General features: G+C 38.7%; 1 protein-coding gene across 3 annotated transcripts in view; it reads right to left on the minus strand.

The window, feature by feature from the left end:
* gramd2b (GRAM domain containing 2B) overlaps positions 1-21354 on the minus strand; it is a 22788-nt gene extending 1434 nt beyond the window's left edge. Inside the window, exons 1-14 of one of the 3 annotated variants that reach the window (XM_028579093.1) lie at positions 21169-21354; positions 16916-17032; positions 16612-16699; positions 15982-16051; positions 15180-15283; positions 14064-14159; positions 13760-13831; positions 7376-7465; positions 6530-6641; positions 4154-4318; positions 3426-3501; positions 3074-3178; positions 2381-2462; positions 1-163 (exon numbers count right to left, since the gene is read on the minus strand). The exon at positions 1-163 is cut by the window's left edge and continues 1434 nt beyond it. In XM_028579093.1, coding sequence (XP_028434894.1) covers positions 122-163; positions 2381-2462; positions 3074-3178; positions 3426-3501; positions 4154-4318; positions 6530-6641; positions 7376-7465; positions 13760-13831; positions 14064-14159; positions 15180-15283; positions 15982-16051; positions 16612-16699; positions 16916-17032; positions 21169-21248 — 1299 coding nt within the window. In that variant the 5' untranslated portion in view covers positions 21249-21354 and the 3' untranslated portion in view covers positions 1-121. Of the gene's footprint in view, positions 164-2376; positions 2463-3073; positions 3179-3425; positions 3502-4153; positions 4319-6529; positions 6642-7375; positions 7466-13759; positions 13832-14063; positions 14160-15179; positions 15284-15981; positions 16052-16611; positions 16700-16915; positions 17033-21117 lie in introns of all 3 variants that reach the window. The other 2 variants (XM_028579094.1, XM_028579095.1) reach the window with 2 other exon arrangements.
* Between the last annotated feature and the right edge of the window lie 3049 nt (positions 21355-24403).

The following is a 24403-nucleotide window of genomic DNA, read 5'->3' on the forward strand; positions in this document are numbered from 1 at the left end:
GCCCTTTATGTTAATATATTAATACATCTCAGTATTGCCTGTTTATCTACCATAGTAAGCAACATATTTATAGTATATGTACAGAACTGTTTACAGCACAATATACTGGTTTCCAGTACATTCAGGCAGCTTCATCCAGCAGTCTCTGCAGGTTCTTCTGTACCTGAAAGAACAGATGTGTGTTATTTTTACTGTTGCTTCATTACATGAAATTAAATGCACATAAATATATCTGATGACCAGACCCAAACAGAATCTGGGATTTTGTTTCTTCTTTTTAAAAAAAATTGTTGTTAGTTGTTTTTTATACAGAATGAAAATCTGCAAAATATAGCAAACTGTATTTTCTGCTTGGGGTAGAGATGTGTTAACTATTCTATTTTCTAGTTTTATTTTATCTTTTTAATCTGTTTAAAATCTGCGGGAAATCTGCGGAAAATGCTGCAGAATTCTGCGTCCGCAGATTCCGTGTGACCCTGCTGATGACTTGTCATTCACCATCCACAAACCATATGTCCTCAGACTTTCCCACCAGTCTCCTGAGTCTTACATCTACCTGATCACCTGTTGCCCATTCCCCAATTACCCATCTCAACCTGCTCCCGGACAGGTTCTAAATAATGCTCTTTGCTTCCTAGCCATCTGACCCCAAATATGAATCTAATAGTACGTTCCATTTGTACTCGGAAGTCAGATTTTCCATGGTCAAAGTTGGAAACACGCCCCCTGATCTCAGATTTCCGAACTCGGAACTCGGACAACTACGCAGTACCCCGAGCTCAAAATCCAACATGGCTATCCCATGCATCAACAGTAGTGACAACTATTGTAACATACAGTTTTTAGCACTACTATCTTATTTGTGTTTCGCTAAATAAGTCGTACACACAGTACTGTCCAACTTCTATCAGTGGATATGTTGTTACGCTGTTTATATGCACAAAAAAACATTTGGTACATGGTATTGCTAACAATGGCTAACCTGGCTAATGCTAACCCCATGTTGCCAGCTGGTAAGCCTGTTCCTCACCCTTTCCCCTAATACATTTCCTTTCATCCTACCTACTTGTCGTATGGTGTCTGTCTGCATTTGAGTCCTCTAAATACATATACATAATCACATTTCCAATTAATTAGACTCCTATTTTTCAATATATAATATTTGCAACCAGGTTCAGTGGATTTCAAAGTGGACGAGTCAGTTACAAACTGATCCAATTTTGAGTCTGGATCCCTTTTTGCTGATGATACTGCACTTTATTAACACAATTTTAAACATGGCTGTCAGTTGCTGCTGTTTGTTTGTAAAGAGATGACTGTCAGCCTGAAATTTTAATGTAGGTCAGACACACCGAGTAGAGAATGATTGATGACCGAGGACGAGCTCTTCTTACAGATAACATTGACGCTTCTCTATGAACAGATCACTGACTATAAATGTTTGATTAACGGCAACAGATGCAAGCTGCAAGCTAACATTGTTTCTGTTTCTGACACCAAGTGTGGTGTCACATGTTGATAAGGGGAAAACATCCCTACCACAAGTTTACCCGCTGTCAAATTTGTACTAGTTGAGTTTAAAGTCTTTTTGTGGCCAAGTTTAACAAAGGACACTTTAACTGCATCAGCTTAATGGATAGTTAGGGCCTGAAACATTCATCATTAATTGATTTTTTTCCCTAAACTTTTTGATGATATTTTCATATGAAAAAAAGATTACTATGTACACAAATAAAAAAAACAATGGGACTATGGTAAAATCCAACCAATATTTATGGTTATAGAGAATTAATTCAACTGAATACAGAAAGTATACAATAAGTTCTAAGATATTTTAATCTTATTCCCAGTCTTCCGAGCTTTTTTGTAAACTGATCAAAAAAAAGCCTATTGGTTCAAAATATACTCCTCTCAAAATCCCCCCATGAGGAACACTAAGTAATGACAACAAATGGACGCGTTCACATGACACAAGCCTTACGTGATGGCACACGCAGTTGCTCGTAGCCTAGGAGCACACGGAGGATTAAAAAAACATGATGGACTCTTAAGAAGAGGTAATTAGCTTCACTCGAGTTTCTGCGCGGGAAAGTCACCGGACGACACAATCTTCTGAACACAGTCATACTGAGAAATCCAGAGAGAGGTTTGTGGAGCTGATAGTCTTAATTAGCTTTGTAGCAACTCATTTGGCAACGACTTGAACGTAACAGACGTTTATTGATATCAAAAAGTTACGCACTTAAGCTTTAACTGTTGATGTTTGGAAATATAAATTATCAACACGATTTGTTATAATTTACTGATGTTAATGGGAACAAATTCAAGAATTTTTCTCTTAAATTTAACCTGGAGGACACAGAAATACGGACTGACCGACCTTCTCCAGCTTCATCAGGTTGATGGTCAGTAGTTCAGAGAAAAGCTCCGTGTTAACGTCACTTCCCCGCAGAAAATCATTTCTGGGGAAAATAAATATAAAATTCATTAAATAATAAAGATAAAGAGCAAAATCATATCATGTTATACTTTACAGTAACCAGGATCTGGTTTATAACATTGTGTATGTGATCCCAAAAGTCGCATTTAGACAAGCGTAACCACAGCCTCTTTCTCAACAGTATGTACTGTGGCTCACTTCATATGTTTAGATAAGACAGTACTTTAAAAATAACAACCTTATATTTTTGTTTATTTAATATTTCTGTTTTTAAGCTGTCTTTAACTAACACCATTTCCCAGATGCTAGCGTGACATCATGATGTGTATAGTAACCTATTTGTTTGTAAGGTTAATTATACATGTATGCATATATTCCTACTGTTTCTTTTGCTGCTGTGACACTTCCGTTTCCCCCCTTGTAAAATAAAAAATATCGTATATAAGTGATGAATTGGTCCCAACCTTGGATGATCTACATTTCTCCTACATTTCCAGCTATTTTTCAAGCTAAGAGACTGATGGGTAACTAAGGTGTTTCAACAATTAGGAACATAAATTATATTTTCTCGAACTCTTTCAATTCAATTTGTATAATCTCATGTTTTCCAGGACTTTTTGCTTGTGAACTCACTCGTGGTGGGTGAACTCGGCGACGGAGCCGAGCGTCGTCAGTCTCTGCTCCAACGAGATGATCTTAAAGGCCAGGTAACAGGAAGACAAGACCAGGACACACACTCTGAGGAAACAAACACACACACACACACAATCAATCAATGGAGAAAGGATTGCTCTACAGATAAAAAGAAACTTTAGATAAGTGAGAAAAGTGAGTGAACGTATGAGTAAAAATAGTTCAAAAAACAAATGGAGGCTGAATTTGCAAAATGTTTAATTGAATAATTTCATGGCTGAATAATTACACAGTTGGATGAACAAGTGGACAGATAAATGAATAGGATGAATCCTTGGATTCTTGGACTCACAATAACAGGTAGATGAACAGCAGAGTGTTGAGAGAAACTGGTTTCAGAGTCCGGCTGTCAATCACCAGCCCTGAGCCTGACAACAGAAACAATTTTGAAGAAGAAAAAATCGGATTGTCATTTGTCAACAATTACAATACATTTGAAGGCATTGTGTACATTTGTTTTTTCACCTAATTGATAATCTGTATCGTTTATAGCTTGTTTTATTTGAGGTTTTTCCTACTTTGTGCAGCAACAACAACTTCCCTTGGGATAAATAGTTCTATCTCTTATCTTAATAACAACAAAAGAGTCATCAGAGAGGGAAATTAACTTTATCATCTCAAAATAATGATGCCTGGACTGTCAGATCAGGACATTTTGGAGGAATGTTAGATAAAAACTTCTAGTTTAGTGCTGCAACAAACAATTTTTTTCATTCTTGATTAATTAGCTGATCATTTTCTCAATTCTCTCTTTGGTCAATAAAATGTCAAAAAATTGTGAAGGGAAAATAGTCCCTCCCAGTTTCTCAAAGTCCAAGGGAACGTCTTTTAATGTCCTGTTTTGTTCATGAAAAATTAATCTATTAACAGATTATCAAAATAGTTTGTGATTATTTTTCTGTCCCGTCGACTAAACGATTAGTCGACTAATCGTTGCAGCGCTGACTTATATAAAGTTGGAGGATTACAGACATATTATACGGGCTCGTGCAGGTACTGCAGACAGGACAGCATTCCTACCAGCGTGGCGTGTGTCGTGTTGCTTTTTTTCTGAGCTCTGCTGGTTCTGCTGCTGGTTCTGCTGCTTGTTCTGCTGCTGGGTCTTCACTTTTTGGTCTGGATGATCAGTTGAGGCCGCACTGTCTTTGTGCTTCAACACATCCAGGAACTGAGGAACGGGGAACTCTGCAGCGTTGGAGAGACAGGCAGCAGTGTGAATGGGAAAACCTGTCACAGGGAAACCTGCCTATGTCCTTGAGCATGACTCTGGCTTTGTTTTGGTTTTGCTGGTACATTAACTCCACAGCGTAATAAGACCCCATGGCCTTCTTTTTTTCTTTTTCCTCCCCATTGTTAAACAGTGGGTCATGTCCAGGTGCCACATTACATTCCTCTATGCTTCATGTCTTCACTTGAGCTTTTCTCAGGTGTAATGAATGATCCTCAATGCCTACGGCAGCTATGAATGAAATAAAAAGCAGGGGGGGGGGAAAGTAAATAGTTTGCCTGGGAACCAGACAAATCTGCGAGTTCATGTTTTATATGCTATGGCAGATAGCTAGAAGATAGGCAAGACAGCTTTATTTGTATAGCACATTTCAGCAAGGCAATTTAAAGTGCTTTACATAAAATATTAAAAAGCAGGTAAAAACAATTATAACATTTGTTAAAGAGAATATAAGGTTACACTTTACTTGAAGGTATCTACATAAGAGTGACATGACACTGTCATGAACGTGTCATAAACATTATAAACAAGTCGTAAACGTTTATGACATAATGCTTCTTTTAGTAAGTGTCATTTGGTTTTTGTCATGACAAGTTATGGTTAGAGTTAGGGTTAGGGTTCATGTGTCATGACTGCGTCACTCTTATCTTATCTTATGTAGATACCTTCAAGTAAAGTGTTTCTGAATATAAAAATAGAATAAGACAGGTATGAAATACAATAATAAAAGTTTCGGCGCAGTGTAAGAAATTGAGAATAAGGTAGCATCAAAAACAAGTCTTCGGCCTTGATTTAATAGAACTGAGAACGCTGCTTCGCCAAGTTTATACAGAAAGCAGACCTGTGAGGTCTGGGTGGTTCATAATGTAGCAGCAGATCTAAACTGTTCAGTGCAACAGTAGTGTTTTGAAATCCATTCGTTCAGAGACTGGAAGTCAGGCTAAAGACCACAGAACTGGTGCGATGTGATCCACTTTCTAGGTCTTAGCGAGCACTCGAGCAGCAGCGTTCTGAATCTTCTGCAGCTGTCTAATTGATTTTTTAGGGAGACCTGTAAAGACAGTTACAGTAGTCGAGTCTACTGAAGATAAAGATAGAAAGCCTTCATTATCATTGTACAGTGTAGAAGAAAATGATGACCTAAGAGTTTTAGTTTATTCTTATCCTAATATTCTCTTTCCTGTTCATTGATCAAACTCCTACTCTTCTGTGTGATATTTCGACTGTGCTTGAACTATTTTACCTAATCAACTACCTTTAGATTTAAAGTCTATCTGCCTTTTCTCTAGCTTAGTGTTAGAGGAAGCATTTCACCTTGATCACTGAGTGAGACCTTTTGCCCAGGTTGGCCCAAAAGAGAGTCACACCTTTTGATTAGTTGGAGAAGACAGTATTGAGCCTATGCAAATCTGCTCAGACAGACTTGTGAGTTGAATGTCTTCACAGCTTTTGCTACTCTGTTGCTTTCTGTAACCGCGTATAAAACTCTGGTCAGAGACTCAGTCTGGTTAGAGAGAATTCTACAGCTTCTTGTGAACTTCAGTCTCCAGCGCAGCAATTAAAACTCATCTGACACCAGCCACTGTATTGGACCTGAGAGAACTAATTTCTTTACAGTGAAATTAGAAGCACTATTCCTACTGCAATAAAAAGACATCCGTCCGCTGCTCAGCGCTACGTCACGTTTCATTGCTCTGATTGGTTGTAGGTCCATCCTGCTGTGTCCAAAAGCATCTTGGCCTACCGCCACTGATAACGTTCCCTTTGATCAAAAAAGAACTGAAAGGTTCAACACTAACTCGCATTTGTGATTTGGTCTGGCGATGTCAACAGCCCCTTCACAGAGTTAAACTTTGAAACTGGACAACACTGTATGTTTCTTATGTGAGCACAATCAGTGGAGGGAGGATACAGGGAGAGATGGAAGTGAAATACTGAAGGAAGAAAGGAAGAAAACTGAATTAAATAAAGAATAAAGACGGGAAGATTAAGCAGCATCCGAAGCAGCAGATGTCTGAGCCCCTGTTTCTGCTGCTGTTTGTTAATTTAGTAAAAGCTGTTCACAGCGAGAGAGGAGTTTCACAAGTCATATTTGTGGATCTTCAAAAATAGGAGTTGTAATATTTGACTGCTACGCTGCTGCTGATTGGTTGGTCGGTTAGAGATACCTGCTATCTTGTCGTAGTCGGGGGTCTGGGAGTCCGAGCTGCTGCTCTCCTCCATCTCCTGTCTCTTCTTACTCACTGCTACGTCCAGATCACAGAAATCACCTGGAAAACTCTGCAGGAATCCACGGACACACAAACACACACAACATGTATCCTAGTGGGTGAGTCACTTATTGAGCACCAGAAAAACAATTTTCAGTCCTCTTACATATATGTCAGCAGGAGGGATAAATAGATAGGTGAATGTCTAAAAAAAAAAAAAAAAAAAAAAAAAAAAAGAAAAGCTGAGCATTCAAAGAATGCCATCCAGTTACCCTTGGATACAGTTTTGTTGGTTGTCTAAGACAAATATACCTATATGGAGTATGAATAGTTTGCAGTTCTTGCATTTCTCCTCTTTTCCCCATCTGCTAGCTCACCTCAATGGATTTTCCTACAGAGGGTGTGCTTCTGAAATGCAGTTTTAGGTCCAAATTTTAACATACATTCCTCCATAAATCAAGTATTTTGTTAGCATTTTACAACTACAGTTCCCATAACTCTTCACCTCCTGTAAACTGAGTGGACTGCTCGAGAAAAATATGAACATTCTTCTTAGCTTCGTTGAAAAAAAACCACTGCTCCTCTTTGTTTTTATTCTGTCACCTTTGTCTCAGCTATTATGTGAGTGTTTCCATAACTTCCTCCATTTTTGTTATGTTTCCGATTCACTGGGAAGAACATTATAAATGTGCAGTTACAGTAGTGTGTGTCTATATACATATACATATATATTACTATGAAGTACTACTACATCTATCATGTTGTAGCTGGTGCTGCACACTGTTGTGCTTGTGTTGGACTTACCAGAGGGAAGTGAGGCGACTGAGGTGACCTTTGACCCCTGAAGCTGTTCTTTGCTGAGGAGGGGACGGGACTGCTGCACGGACTCTTCTCCTGTACACATGTACAATCAGATGTAGTATTCTGTTATACAATAGAGTACGTTTTCATTTAAAAACAGCTGGTTGATATCACAAACATACTAAGTCCTTGCAATTTGACTTTCAGATCTGCAGTGATATTCCAAACCACAAACAGTAAATTTCACATTGCTCATGTCGGCAATCTTTGTTTTTTTTAAGAAAATGAGTAACTAGTACAAGTGTTGGCGTGACAGAGAGGAATGCTAAATAGCTTTTTAAAGATGGTTTTAACAACCTTGAAGATATTAGGGTAAATTAAATGTCCTGATTTTAGGGGGTTAAAACCTTTTAGTCAAGTTAAGTCAAGTGCATCTGTTTTGTTACCTTGCACGGCAGCTGGATTCTCGCAATATCACGAGATAACGCATTAATAACTGGATGACTTATCACATGAAGATCCGTCTTGTCTGGCTTCACGTAAATGCGTTTGTGTCTGAACATCCAGCCTACCAAACCAATCAGCGTCTGGCGAGGAGCTACTGGCAGCTACGGCCGTGGTTTATGTGTGTGACACAAACAATTGTAGACGCAATAGACAGATGGTTCATCCAATCACCTGCCAGGTATTTTTTGAAAGTGCCTTGCCCTTTTACAAACAGTTTCCAATGACGGCTTCTCAGGTGGTTCTGTGATAACAAACTATCTGGCTCCTCAGGTTGTCTGTTTTGCCTAGTCTATATCCACGACGTTCGACCTCCGGTATTGCTCCATTGCTGACCGTCGGATTTCATTAATTTAGGCAGCGGGGGTTGTAGCCGATTCTGTGGTCTGTCCCAGGACCATGGTCTCTGGCAGGGACCAGTGGTCACAACCACTAGGGGCGCTACAGACACTGGTCTCCAGTAGGAGCTCCTCAGTGGTCTTCCCTGTGGTCCCTGTGGTCTGTGAAGCGGCTTTAGTATTGTCAGATAGTTCAGCTAGCTGTCTGAATTTACTCTGCAAAGATCTGAGGAGCAATTAGCCATAGTCCTCATAAATCTACCAGTTTAAAATGCCAACACAAAGGAAGCCCAAGGCAACTGATATCTGGCCTAAATGGAGAGGGGGTTGTAGCCGATTCTGTGGTCTGTCCTGGGACCAGTGGTCTCTGGCAGGGACCAGTGGTCACAACCACTAGGGGCGCTAGAGACACTGGTTGCGACCAGTGGCACAGTGGTCATGACCAGCTTCTTACTGGCACAAAGGGCACTAAAATTACTGGTCCTGGCCACCTCCTCTGTGATCTGTTCTGTTGTTTTGACCAGTTGAGTGATCTGTGGAGTGTTTATTTTTAATACAACTTTTCACGTTTCTCAAAGTGTGAGCAGAGTCGCCTAATGTGAGAAGCCATAATAGTTTGTCTATCCAATGCTATTGATCACTATTATTAATAAAAATCATAATAACAATGATTAAATTATTATTATTAGTCGTAGTTGTATGAGTAGTACTATCGACTATGCAGGTCCGTGTCTTCCATTGAGAATTGAAGATTCATTTTCAATTGGTTTTTCGATCATGCCATGGCTACATGGCCACTGCCTTTAAACTAATGAAATGAAGTAAACGGTTGGTGATTCAGTTCCTGGCCAATAAGAAGCCATTTCCAATTTTGATGCCAGGTGTGATCATATTGATCATATGCCGTATGCTCATTCTTTTTTTTTTTTTACAAGTATTTTTATTGCTTTAGAGAAGATACAGTGCAACATTACAATGTCAATTATAACAAGACCGCTTTCAATTAACCCCATCCCACCCACAACAAACCCTTGAGGAAAGGAAAGCTAAAGAAACAAAAAATAAAAAATAATAAAAACACCTTTCTTCTATTACTCATGATAGCAAATAGTGTAATCAGTGTGCTTCACAAATCTTAGCAGTCATTAAGAGGGACGTGTAGTAAGTCTTTCAAAGTGAGCCAGTAAAGGGTCCCAGTTTTTGTAAAATGTTCTGTTAATCCTCTAAGAAAGTATTTGATTTTTTCTATTTTTAGAAACATCATAATATCAGAAAGCCATGTGGAGGCTTTTGGTGGTGTAGATGTTTTTGTAGTATTCTCCGTCGTGCTATTAAGGTGACAAAAGCAGCAACACTTTCCTTCCAATTGAACCTTACAACATCAACCCCTTGTACCCCAAACACGGCCATTGTAGGGCTAGGTTGTAGATCTAAATCAAAGGCTTCATTTAAGACCTTAAATATTGAAGCCCAGAACTCTCTCAACCTGGAACATGACCAAAACAAAGTAGTAAGTAAATGAAGTAAATCTGCTCTGTCCATTCTACATCTTTCACAGATGTCATCCATGTCAGAGTATATTTTGGCCAGTTTAACCTTACTGTAGTGCATACGGTGAAGAACTTTAAACTGAATCAAATTCAAACGTGCACAAGAAGAGGTCGCATTCACCCAGCTTAGAGCTCTGTCCCATATAGCATCTGATATATTTGTCCCTAACTCTTCTACCCATTTTGCTTTGATAGGATCTATGGATATACTGTAAAGTGAGATTTGAGACTCATGACTTCACAGAGCAACTTAGAGACATATGCAAAGAGTATTCCTCTTCCACAAAGCCGAGCCAGATGTTTGATGCCCATGATGTTAAGGTAGAGTTTCAGAGAGTTAAGACAAATAAGAGCATGGGGCCTGATTCTATTACAGGAAGATTGCTAAAGCACTGTTCAGAACAGCTTTGTGATGTGTTCTGTAATACATTTAGGATATCTCTGGAGCAGTGAAGGGTCCCAAAGTTATGGAAGGAGTCCAATGTTGTTCCGGTGGCTAAAAGCGGAACACCTAACGTGCTATATGACCTCAGACCAGTGGCATTGACTTCACTGGTCATGAAGTCATTTGAAAGGCTGGTCAAAATGGAAGTGATAACTATGGTGGAGGAGGCTTTAGACCCCATGCAGTTTGCATATAGGGCAGGGATGGGGGTAGAAGATGCCTCAATCACTTTACTTAACTTTCTGTATAAGCACCTGGAAGGTCCTGGCACTCATGCCAGACTTTTATTTATGGATTTTTCATCAACTTTTAATACTATTCAAACACATATTTTAGCTTGAAACTGCATACCTATTTTAATTCTATGTAAATTTTGTCGGCTGGATTGCAGATTTTTTAACATGTAGATCTCAGAGGGTTAGGGTTAATGGCTTTCTGTCAGAACAGCGCTCCTCTTCCACTGGCTCTCCTCAGGGCTGTGTCCTGTCCCCGTTGCTGTACATTCTTTACACCAATGACTGTAGAAGTCAGCATGAGAACAGGCACATTCTGAAGTTTGCTGATGATACGGTCATCATTAGCCTGCTCCGTAAAGATGAATCCGAGCATGGGCCAGTTGTGGATGAGTTTGTCCAATGGTGTGATGAGGCCTTTCTCCAATTAAACTCCACAAAAACCAAGGATATGGTCATTGATTTTAGGAAAGTATTCTGCCCACCATCTAAGACTTTCATTAAGGGAACTGAAATTGAGTTTGTTGAACAGTACATATATCTGGGAACTGTCATTGATAAAAACCTGAAGTTTGATGTGAATAGTGATGCAGTCTGTAAGAAGGGACAGGAACGTTTGTACTTCCTCAGAAGTTAAACACTTAATGTAGATAGGAAAATGATGTCCTTATTTTATAAATCTTTTATTGAATCAGTTCTTATGTTTGCCATGATTGCTTGGTATGGTAACCTTAATATCAGAGACAAAAACCACCTCAGCCATATTGTAAAGGAGGCTGGTAAGGTGTTTTCACAGTCCCCCTTGATGGTTATCTTTGACCAGCAAGTTCTTCGCGAGGCCTGGTCTATATTAGACTGTACAAACCACCCCCTTCCCTCTGAGTTTGTAATACTCCCATCAGGTCGCAGATTTAGAGTACCTCGGTTTAAGACCAGTAGGGGTAAAAACTCCTTTGTCCTTTTGTATGTGCAATAACTCAGCTTAATTTGCACATGTAATGTAGTACTTGTTTTGTTTTTAGAGATTGTTCCAGTGGTGATAAATTCTGTTGTGTGTATTACACAGGAAATCTTTTTTGTACTCATGTCTTGTATTGTTGCCTATTTATATGTGGCATGAATGTGTTTCTTTTTATCTTTCACTTCTGACTGCATATCAAGTTTCCCATTTGGGATAATAAAGTGACTTAACTGAACTTAACTGAACATAATTTAATTATATATTAGAGATTTGGCCTCTTAAGGTTAGAGGTGTCTGCAGTATATCCTCCAGGTCAGAGTGCTCAGGCAATTGAGAAAATTATGAGATGTGTGTTTGAATGAAATGACGAACCTGAAGATATCTGAAAAAAATGGACTTAGTGATGTTGAATTTACTAACCAAGTCAGTGAAACTGAGAAAGATGTTATTTAGGAAAAAATCTTTACATGTTGAAAGGCCCATACTGTTTGAAAGTGTCGTCAATTTTAGCAGCCTTAAAAAGATGATTATTACGCCATATGCTCATTATAAAACCACAAAGGGGGGAAAATATGGTCTAGGATATACGTTGCTTGGATTCCTTGGATTCCCAGGCCCATTCCAACGATCTGTGTAAGTAATCTTTGACTTTTATTGTTTTTATTGTTATTCGTCGAGATATACGTGATCAGACTCTTTTTAGATTTGAGCCATCTTGTGTGTCTTTGACTATAGCCTAACTGAAATGTCATTGAATATAAGCCCCAAATGTATAATAATAATAATAATAATAATAATAATAATAATAAGAAGAAGAAGAAGAAGAAGAAGAAGAAGAAGAAGAAGAAGAAAGCCACAAGAGGCCCTATCAGGACCCATTGGCCAATCAGAAAATAGCATCTTTTTTTATATATATATATATATATATATATATATATATATATATATATATATATATATATATATATGTAAAAAGATAGAGAGCAAAAGAGAATAATTGTTTCTTTAAAGCACTTTCAGTGCCCAGAAAAGTCCTATATAATTCCAACCCATAATTTTATGTTTATAATCTGTCCTCTTCCTTGTTTATTTTTTCCTATGTTGTCATGAACTTAAATGTTTTCTATTATGCAGTCCACAATTGACATCCTGGCAAGATTTGAGGGTTTTCCAGATTTTATCCAGAAAAAATCCTTTGAACGATCAGGTGATCAGGTGCTGGATCAGTCAAGATGATTCGACTGTTACTTTTGTTACTGTACTGTAGGCTACTTAAGTTGAATTTTTAATTGAACTTTTACATTTTTGTATTTCATTTGATGTTGCTTTGTCAGTCAACTCTACATTTTTTCCTCCACTACATGTATTTGACTTTAGTTTCTAGATCAATATTTGATGCAAAGGGTAATGTGACAAGCTTTTAAAATGCAACACATTGGTAAAGTTTAAACCAGTCAGCAAGACATGGACCTGCATAGTCGATAGTAATACTCATACAACTACGACTAATAATAATAATTTAATCATTGTTATTATGATTTTTATTAATAATAGTGATCAATAGCATTGGATTGACAAACTATTATGGCTTCTCACATTAGGTGACTCTGCTCACACTTTGAGAAACGTGAAAAGTTGTATTAAAAATAAACACTCCACAGATCACTCAACTGGTCAAAACAACAGAACAGATCACAGAGGAGGTGGTCAGGACCAGTAATTTTAGTGCCCTTTGTGCCAGTAGGAAGCTGGTCATGACCACTGTGCCACTGGTCGCAACCAGTGTCTCTAGCGCCCCTAGTGGTTGTGACCACTGGTCCCTGCCAGAGACCACTGGTCCCAGGACAGACCACAGAATTGGCTACAACCCCCTCTCCATTTAGGCCAGATATCAGTTGCCTTGGGCTTCCTTTGTGTTGGCATTTTAAATTGGTAGATTTATGAGGACTATGGATAATTGCTCCTCAGATCTTTGCAGAGTAAATTCAGACAGCTAGCTGAACTATCTGTCCAATCTGAGTTTTCTGTTGCACGACTAAAACAACATACAATACAATACACCAGTAGAGGCTAATGCAATTGCTATTTCGTTGTGCGTGTATAATGACAATAAGTTCTTGAATTCTTCAAAAAAGACTTTTTAAAAAACTAATAAAAGCTCATGTGATTCCGATTTCATCATCATGTATCTCTGAGTTTACATGTTTGTGTTTGACAACACAAAAAAGGTCACAGAAATATATTTTAAAATCAATAAAAAACATGAAAATAGTGTCTTTAATTGCATTTTGTGGGTTTCTACCTGGCAACAACTGTCTAACAGAAAAAGATATGACTGCATGTGGGCAGTCTGTACCTCCAGGTGAAGACAGATGGACATCAAGAACTTGTAGGTGTTGTCTCTGGACATGAAGGACACAAAAACATACTGCAACAGAAAACACAAACGTTTTACTGTGTGACAGATATTTGAAGCTGACACTGTTGACTGAGCAAAACTATTGGACCTGTTAAAAGCAGACACAAACACAGATCATTAGATAAGCCCTGCTGGTTGGTTGTGTTGTTATGTTGGACAAAATACTTTAGATGTGAAAGGAGGAATGCATGTGTGAGCCGTAAAATGATGCTGAGGTGAGACTACGAGTCTTCCTTCTCACCCTGTCATTAGCGGTGGCGATCACCAGAGCGTTTGGCAGCAAGATGGCAGTTTTGGTTTTCTTGATGTTGGTGACGGACATCACTGGGATGGCGATCTGGGATGGACAAACAGCATCATGAACAGTCAGCCCAGCAGGGACTACTTTTTACATGCTGTTGCTACAGAAGCACTCATCCTGTGGGAAGAAGTGGTCACACTGTCATTGAAACCTCATCAGTCAAAGAAATGGAATCCTGTGAGATGATTTAGTTTCACAGTATGAACAGAGACTGAAAGCAGGGAAATACTATTTCCTATAACATCTCATTCAAACATAACAGTTGCTATAAATTATGTAAACTGTGCTGCCATGTTGGCCAGGACTCTCTTTTAGGCTTTTATATTGGGAAGGTAGAGAGGTTGAAGAGAAAGCTATCAGAACAAAGGATAGCGCTCTGACAAAGTGCTGAAATGTGAAAACAAGTATCAGCGCCTAAAAGCAGAGGAGCTGTCTATTTAACAGTGGTGCTGAAATGACTGCTGACTTTAACAAAAGGCATTTTTTGGTACAATAACCTCAGGAGTGCAGTGGATTTAAAATGTAGTGAATGAAAAAAAGATCCTGTAAGTCATTATAATAAGAAACTTTCTCAAAATAATGATTTAGGCCGGTAAGGATGGTGGTTCTCCTTTTTTTATTCTCCTTCATTTTGAACGGGGCTAGTGCGTAGTAGGCTATGTAAAAAAAAACGTAGCTGCTTGCTGTGAAAAGTTGAGACAGATTTAACTTTTAGAGAAACACAACCCCGACGTCACTCTGCAGTGGCCAATCATGTAACCGGCGATCCGACTTGTCAGCTCGTTTTGAGGCGGTGTGAGAGTCCCGTACAGTAAACAGGAAACATCACTGCCTCTGTTGCTGCCACAAGAAAGTTTTAAAACACGATGAGGGAAAAAAAATTGAAACTCAAGCACTTAACTGCCCAGGAGTTTGTGTAACTGCTGACTATTCCTTGCAACAAGATCTAGCACAAAGCACTGTGTTCACCACAAACTGACATTGAGTATGGAAAACTGCATTTTCGACATAAAGAAGACAGTTCTTAAGAGAAACAGTAATCTCAGTTCACTGTACCTTTATGTCTTTGCCAAACACCTTGGAGTGGAAACAGATCCAGTGGTCAGAGACAAACATTCGTCCCTGGTAGAGGATGTCTTTCTGCAGAGCACAGGTGTAACCTGACAAACAGGTGAATAACATCAGGTTACTGAAGGGAACACTTTATTTTTTTTAAATGATAGTTTAATGGGGAAAAAGACAGTGTTGGGATCTGAAAAAAAGACACATTTGTATATTAAAAAGATAAGTTATTCAAACAGATTAAATTAACTTAAATTATTTACTTTCACTTTTTATTACATTTAGTCCTGTAATTCTGTTATAAGCATTAAAGGATATCTTAAAACCCATACTTTCATGGCAACATGTAACACTCAAAGTTTTTGGTCACTGTGATTATTAGTCATGTTCATACTGGCTGTGACAAGATCCCTTTCCAAAGTAAATGTTTTCAGTAAATGTCCGTGCACAAAATACATAATAAAGTTGAGCTAAAGCTATTAGATAAATCAAGTGGACATATTCCAAAGTAACAGTGTTTTTAGTATCTCTCTTTGTGCTTCCACGGTGTTTCCGTGCTGAGGGACAGTGACACAAAGCGGGAATTTAGTACTTAAAAGACTGCAGCTTTGGAAGCTTTCCACCTGATTTGTCAAAAGTAAATATGTCAGTATTGTTTTAAGATAGTTAACCTATGCTTTAAATCATCACCTAGTGTTGACCAGAAATCTCTGCAGATATAAAATGTTCAGCTATGATCTAATCCCTTATCCAGTATTTAAGGTGGAGCGGAAAGTTGTGATCATTAAAGACTTACTCTGTCTCAGCTGTTCCTCTTTGCTGATCTCCTTAAATATTTTATGGTACTGGCAGTTGCCCTTCGAAAGCTGAAACACAACACAACACAAGCACGCAGGCACGCACACACACACAATCCATAATGCACAGTGAAGTTTGCACATTGTTAAACAATGTAAATATTGATTGTAATGTTAATAATGTTCCTGGACTCAAGCAGTCGATATTTAGTTCGACATTTTGTGGCATTAGAAAATAACCCCTACAGGCAAAAAAACATTGTTTTTCATCATTTTGCTCTGGAAAATTTTGAGATTTGGGCCATTTTGTTTTCTAGTGGAAAGAAAACATCCAAAATACATTTATTTTACGTAACGTTGTCTATTTGTGTCTGTAGATTTATTCTAAGGGTATATATAGGCTATATGATACAAGGTATGGTTGATTTCTTCTTTTGCTTTGATATATTAGTAAAAAATGTGACGCTATTCAACGCAATGTAGGATTTGATCACCAGTTGCGTTAACATTAACGAAAGTAAAGGGTCAAATGATATGTGATATCACTCACTGTCTGAGATTTGTCCCCGTGCTGTAATGTTTATAGGTGTTATAAAATATGTATCAGAGTTGACTTAATGAACACTCACCTGGCTGTAGTGAGACTTCTTCCTCTCTATCTTGGAGTCTAATTCTGGCTGGACCTGAGTCAGCAGAGAGTGGTCGAAGGTCTTTGATCTGCAGACAAACCAAAACCACACACACACACACACACAGTGGAATTATATCATAATATTATAGCTTATATTAATGTCTGCTGCTCTGTGACCCTTTGTACTCTAATACATTTATATAACAATGTTTATTAAAGGTCACCAAGTAAAATTACATAAATTAAATCAACAACCAACATTATAATGAACTGAAACAAAGAACAGTTACACTGCGGTTTACCTGACTAAAGCTGGTTTCCTCCTGCCTGACAGCTCCTGTTGCTCAGGATCATTGGCCTGCTGCTCGTTGACCATCCTCTCAAATCTCTGACGCTCCTCCATGTTGTCTACATCGGAACTGCAGACAGCAAGAAAATAACATTCAGACAACACAACAAAAAAACATCCAAGATATTTGATTTAGCAGCAACAGGCAGCCAGCAGGAGCAGCTACAGAGAGAGAGAGAGAGAGAGAGAGAGAGAGAGAGAGAGAGAGAGAGAGAGAGAGAGGTAGGTTATGGTGGAATAAATGTACACTTTAGTCTGGGTTTAAATCCATTTAACGACATATCTGACTAAATAAAAGGGGTGAGGCTATTTGCACCCCTGGTACAATTAGTAGTGTATACTATTTGTACCCTGGTGCAATTCGAAGTGCTATTCGTACCCTGGTGAAATCAGAAATGAATGCTATTCGTACCCCGCCGGTGCACACAGTAATGTGTTCTATTAATACCCCGTCTGGTACAAATATCAATGTATGCTATTTGCACCCCTGTGAATTTACAGTACCTTGGCATACATTTACACACAGTTATCCATACTACTCATGTATTACACCTTTTTGGAATATTATCGCCCTGACTTTCATACCCTAACCATAACCAATCCCACTCCTCTTGCCTAAGCCTAACCAACCCAACCAGAGCAGGAGTTCTCCTACCCCCTTCGCAGGCCCTGACTTGCGCAATTGCATGCAAATTATCAACTCCAAAATGTAAAAACTAAGATCACCTCACCAGGGAATCAAACTCCAGACTCCCAGACCAAAGCTCAGTGTTCTAACCAATCACCTAGCAGTTCTTACTGGATATCAAACAACTGTTTACCACTTGGTGTCTTCAAGCCTCGGTTGCTAGGTAACCATACTGTATACAAAAAATAGATATGTTACTATGGTACTTCCTAACAAACTAACGGTTGTATGCTTTCACTGAAGACAGAAAGCGCAACTGTAGTATCCATTTTCCGCTAGAAATTCAATTGTTATAAACTTTAGAGACAAGACTTTCCTAATAGGGCTTGGGCGCCGTGTTGCATTCTGGGACGTGGCGGCCATGTTGATGGCCTTGCGAATGTAAACATACAGCAATTCGAACGAGGAGAAGAAGCAGAGTTGGGAGAAAGAAAAGATAAAAAAGATGTTAAAATCCAGAAAAGGATGTGGAATTTACCGGGATACTTTAAACCGGTATGTGGACAAAATTGGCACTATTAAAGGTTTGGATCCCTATGAACTCCCCAACAAAGATTGGAACACCGACGACCATTTACGCATGTAATACTTTTAACTAGCTATGTGTCTCCAAAGTGTAGTTAGTAGCTGTCAACCCTCCCGTTTTTTCCGTGTTTCTCACGTATTTGAGCTCTTTTCCCGCTGTCCCGTATTTGAATGCTCTCATAACATTAACGTTAGCCCTTCCATCGGAACTGTCAGTCTCTGTACTGTTGTCCTGTTGCTACTACCCCTTGCCCTTCAAGCGAAACAGATGTTTTCAAAGCAACCTTAGCGTGATGTTGGCCTTTTTTAAGATAACAGCGTGGTTGTTGTGAGAGCACGATTTCACGCCAATCTGTAAGCAAAGTCACGTTAGATCTAGCTTCACACAACTCGCTTAGTTAATACAGCAGTTTTGTAGTATGAATTTTTGCTATCAGCAGAGGGATAGCAACAGAAAGATGAATGTGGAAAGTTAGTGCTTTTTCCCATGGCGATTTATGTGTTGCGCTCTTACACCCCACAATACAGCAACGGTTTACCATGGTTGAAATACGTCTATAACAGTTTATTTTCATCCATTTATTTATTTGTAAGGACAACGCACATTAAAGGAACACACCGACTTATTGGGAGTTTAGCTTATTCACCGTAACCCCAAGAGTTAGACAAGTCGATACATACCTTTCTCATCTCCGTGTGTTGTAAGGCTGCCTGACGGCTCCAGCACAGAACATGCAGGTGAATGGTTACAGACATCCTACTGCTCCGAATAAGTGACAAAATAGCATATTGTGATTTGTAGAGTCACAGCGTGTACAAAAAACAATGTAACATGAGACACAGATATCTTCTAACCGTAAACAAACCGGGAACTATATTCTCAGGCGGAAGAATATAGTACTTCGGTAGCTTGATTTACTTTGCAGCAAGCCTGTCTGAGAATATAGTTCCCGGCTTGTTTACGGTTAGAAGGTGGCTGTGTCTCATGTTACGTTGTTTTTTGTACACGCTGTGACTCTACAAATCACAACATGTAAATAGGAACATGTTGGCGTTATTTTGTCACTTTTGTCACAATTCGGAGCAGTAGGATTTCTGGAACCATTCACCTGCATGTTTTGTGATGGGCTGCTGCCGCTGGGGGCATCAGGCAGCGTTACAGTATGCACGGAGATGAGAAGGGTATGTATGGACTTGTCTAACTCTGGGGGTTACGGTGAATAAGCTAAATTCCCAATAAGTCAGCGTGTTCCTTTAACATTTCTGTGGCAGCATTTCTGTAAATGTGCCAGAGTTCGCCAGCTGGCTATTATCAGGAACAAATTAAGCATTCTCAAGACAGAAGCAATGTTTTTGCCAGATAATATTATGTTTTAGCAGTTACTACTAAAATATGTTAAAGCTTGAATACCCTTGGGACAGCTTGGGACTTCTAAACTAGTTTATCTATTCTGAAACCAGTTTAAATTTTACTGTAATTTCCACTTGCCATATGTCTCTATTACTATATACCAATGTTTACACTGTTGGAATAAATGTCTTGGGATCATTTCATAGTTATTAGGGTTAGGGTAGTTAGTTCTTAGGGTCTTTGTTTAGTCTCAGGTGTTTTGTAGGTTGTAAATGTGACTGTTTAAAGGTGCTCTAAGCGATGTCACGCGTTTTTTAGGCTTCAAATTTTTTTGTCACATACAGCAAACATCTCCCCACGATCTGCGAGCTGCCTGTCCCCACAGCCCAGGCTCCACAAACGCCAACAAAAACAAATTGTGCCAACCTGCACCACCAAACATAACAAGTCTTGTTAGCAAGTCTTCCAGCGTCTTCTAGCGTTCCAGCCAATAACGGACAAGAAGGATTTGGGGGTGGAGTTTGGGGGTTTAGTGCGCGGAAGCACGGAAGGGAGGGAGAGGGGACGGGATGACGAGGAGATAGGGGCGAGCTAGCCTCATTTTGTTTGAAAATACATTGAACGTCAACAAGAAGTGCCGTCACCCAACATCGCTTAGAGCTCCTTTAACACACAAACTTTTCAAATCTAGACAACGTGTTCATTAAGACACATTTTAAATACTACTGTATCTGCTCCGGTCTGGGCCCCTATTCTCAAGCTTCAGATAGCTTATCAGGGAGTCCCATTTCACACATCTCCATTAGGTTTCGTGATTGTACTTGTATTTTAACTGTTTTGTAAATAAACTGAACTGAACATGCAGAGCAACAGGAAGCAGCAAGACATTAGTACAGTAATACAGCAACGATATCCACTTTTCAGTACATCCAAACAATACGAAGCAACAAAGCACAGCCAATAAATAATCAATAAGGCATTAAAAAAAATACAAAAATCATCATGTTGATCTTGATAAATTGTTAAAAGATGCAGTTACAAGTTAGTAAAAATGTGATATCACGCACCTGAACACACAATCCATGCAGCACGGAGTTGTAAGTCCCAACTTTAGACAATCATGCAAACATTTCTGATAACAGTTCGTTAAATTTGATTCTTGAAGATTATATTGAGTGTGACTTTGTCACAAAATCAACCTGTCAGTGCTCTCTTGTGGACAAACTCTGTAACGGAGAAGACTCTGTTTCTAAATGACCTCAAGCATATCTTTGACATTTCTCTAACTTATTTCTGTTAATTGTCAACAGAATGTAAACAGATCAGGATTATTATCTTTGATAAGAAAGAAAAAAAAAGCAGCCCATTTGAGAAGCTCAACCCAGAAAAACATGTTTAGTTCCTTCTCAATAAACCAATTGATTAACTGACTAGTTGTTCCAGCACTTATAGAGGTACTATTACTGCTATAACAACTACTACTTGAACTCATTGTACAACAGATGCCATAATGCAAAAACTACTGTTAGGCTACAACAACAACAACAACAACAACAACAACAACAACAACAACAACAAGTATTATTATTACCAATATATTGCTTTATATCTTTCCTTTGACTGTTTGCATTCACAAACTCACAGATCTCTGTCCTCATGCTTTGCAGTTCCTCTGTTACGCCTCCTGGCGTCTTCCTGCTGGTTCACACACTGTTCTGTCATCCCGCTCAACACCTTTTAAACTTTTACACAGACCAAACACCCGTCTGTCCTGTCTGCCTGTCTTCTGTCTGTCTGTCCTGAACACAGAGAGGTGAACTGACCCTGCAGCCTGATCCTCTGCTACCTCACCTGCCTGTGGGAGTGTCTGCTGGGCGTCCTGGTTTCACATGTCACAGCCAATCAGACGGCAGGAGGTGGTGGGGTGTGTGTGTGTGTGGGTGTGTGTGTGTGTGTGTGTGTGTGTGTGTGTGTGTGTGTGTGTGAGGGAACATTTAAACCTGTGATCAGTGACATTTTAGAGTAAAGTTACATTTTTGCTCTCTTCTACATTACTGTACAGTTTAACATCTTAATATTTTCTTTTCTTCTGTCACATAAAATGTACACAGTAGAACAATATGAGATATTTGGTGTCAGTGGCAACATGGTACGGTGGTTTCCCGGGCAGCTCTTTCTGGCTCAGTTTACATAGGAACAAAACGTTCTTCTCTTTTCTACCTGCACAAACAGGATGACATCTGATCTGTTCCATTTGTTATCATAAACGTTTTATTGTGTAATTATTTTTACTGTTTAGACTGGTGTAATGCAGGACAAGAGGTCAGGTAGATAGAATACATGTTGCATCACTTTACAGTGACAGCAGTGCAGTGAACCAATGCTTTTTTCATGGTAAAGAATACGATGAGCATGGAATTTGTATTGCAGGGAGAATCTGGTGATTTAATTTAACATCAGATATCATATTTGACACTGTAAGTAATTTCTGGTACGTTTATACTGTAAAACATGCTTCTGTATGTGTGAAAAAAACTAAAGGCATAAAAATGAATCAAAGTGTGTGTGTGTGTGTGTGTGTGTGTGTGTGTGTGTGTGTGTGTGTGTGTGTGTGTGTGTAGGCCCTATGTGTGTTTGATATAGCTGAGGGTCACTTGGCCGCAATGACAGTCAACAAACATGTTATGAAGTTTCTGTCTGTGTTCTTTGTCTTTCAGTGTCCCTTTAGGATATACAGAAATACTATAAATGTAAATGAGACACACACACACATTGACATGAGCCTAACATTAAAGGAATAGTTCAACATTTTGGGAAATCACTTTCTTTCTGAGAGTGAAATGGGAAAATCTAGAAATCTCTTGTCTGTGCTTTCAGTACAGAGCTGGAGTCAGAAAGTGGTTAGCCTATAGCTTAGCATAAACACTGGAGGCACTGGGAAACTGTGCTGCATTTTTTCTTGTTAAACAACAGTTTGGGAACAGTCACTGTGTGCAGCTTTTAAAAACTATTCATCGATCCTAAATCTAAATTTAACCTTCACCTTTAGACCAAGCCTATACTCTCAACCAGATAAAACTCGATCTGTGTTACTGACAGATCACTTTCTTTTATCAAATATTTGTTTTGTCGCTGGGTCAATTTCTCTGCAAACTGGCACGCACACACAGACACAGAAACACACACACACACACACACACCAAACAGTGTTAAGTTTTTTGTCAAATCTATTTGTTCACTTTCAACTTTCCTGATTCATCTTTTTTTCAGGTTTCTCATTTCCTTCATTGTTTCAAAGCGAATATTTTATTTTCATTCCACACATGTTACAGTTTCTCATTTTAATTTGTCTCTATGTTCTTTACACTGTTATTTAAAGTGACTATATGTAACTTTTTAATGTTTCTGAAGCTTTGTCATTTTTTCATGCAATGGTCTTAAATGACCTGTAACAGCAAACGAGACTAACAGTGAAAAGAATGCTATTGTTATATAGTTTTTAGGGTAACACTTTAAGGTATCTGCATAAGAGTGACATGACACAGTCATGACACATGAACCCTAACCCTAACCCTAACTTGTCATGACAAAAACTGAATGACACTTACTAAAAGAAGCGTTATGTCATAAACGTTTATGACTTGTTTATAATGTTTATGACATGTTCATGACAGTGTCATGTCACTCTTAAGAAGATACCTTCAAGTAAAGTGTAACCATTTTTAGTAAGGCTTCTGCCCGGGTCCGATTTTTCCCGTAAAGTCACAGAATGATTTGCGGCAGGTACACATTCTGATGGGTCACAGATTTTGGCTGAACACCAGAAAAGCGTGCTTTTACCCAACAGATGGATTGTAAAATAACTTGAGATTGCCCGATGTGGTTGTACGTCAGTAGCCAACATTAAATTACGTCCCCCATCCATTTTGCACAGACGTTTTATTCCTTTTACTCCGTGTTTGTGTTGGCCTACTATTTTCTTTTCCCGTCCGTGGGTTTCATGAATTGCGATATATGAATCTAAGTTATTACTACGTTGGTTGCTACAACAATCTCTTAATGCTTTGGCTCGTAACAGTGACAGTGATACCCGGTTTAGCTCACGAGACATCCAAAATAGGCTAAGTTACATGCAACACTTGAAATGCAACGATGCATCTATAACTTATTCTTTTATTGTAAATGAATGATTTTCTGTCCGAGCAAAACATTCATCGCAACTATATGACCTCCCGGTAATGCTAACAAAGTAATATATAGTGGGCAATACAGTTTATTACAGAGCCGTGGTAAAAACACTAACGCTTTTGTCCAAAGTGGCCACTAGAATCAACACAAACCAAAAGTTACATAAAGCTACTTTAAGATGAAGATAAGACAAACCTTGTTTAAGCCCCAAAGGGAAAATTCAGGATTCATTCATTTAGTACTTTGCAGACTATTAATCTGTGCTCCAAAGTCTGATTACGTTAATACTAATGAATATCTTGTTGTAGTACTTACAGTTATATCCCATTGGTGTTTATATTATATTTTTCCTTGAAATTCCAAATGCTACACCAGGATAATCTACTCTGGAAATAAAGTTGAAATGTAATTTACTTAAGTTGCTTGTGTTGATTTATATTAAGACTAGTGCAGTACCCATTGAAAATGTGCCTGTTTGGAACGAGCCGATTGCTTGGCCTGTGTTATTGCTGCTTGTTGAATTCCTAAAAACCAAATTGTACCCCAAAATGACTTATAGAAGGACCCCAAAGCACAATGCAACTCCACTGTATAGCCTACTACTGAATTACAGTGTAGGCTACATCTACATCAAAGGAAGACATTGTACTACTATATTTACCTGACAGAGAACACAGTGGATTCAGAAT

Source organism: Perca flavescens, chromosome 5, assembly GCF_004354835.1.
Source record: "Perca flavescens isolate YP-PL-M2 chromosome 5, PFLA_1.0, whole genome shotgun sequence".
NCBI lineage: Eukaryota > Metazoa > Chordata > Actinopteri > Perciformes > Percidae > Perca > Perca flavescens.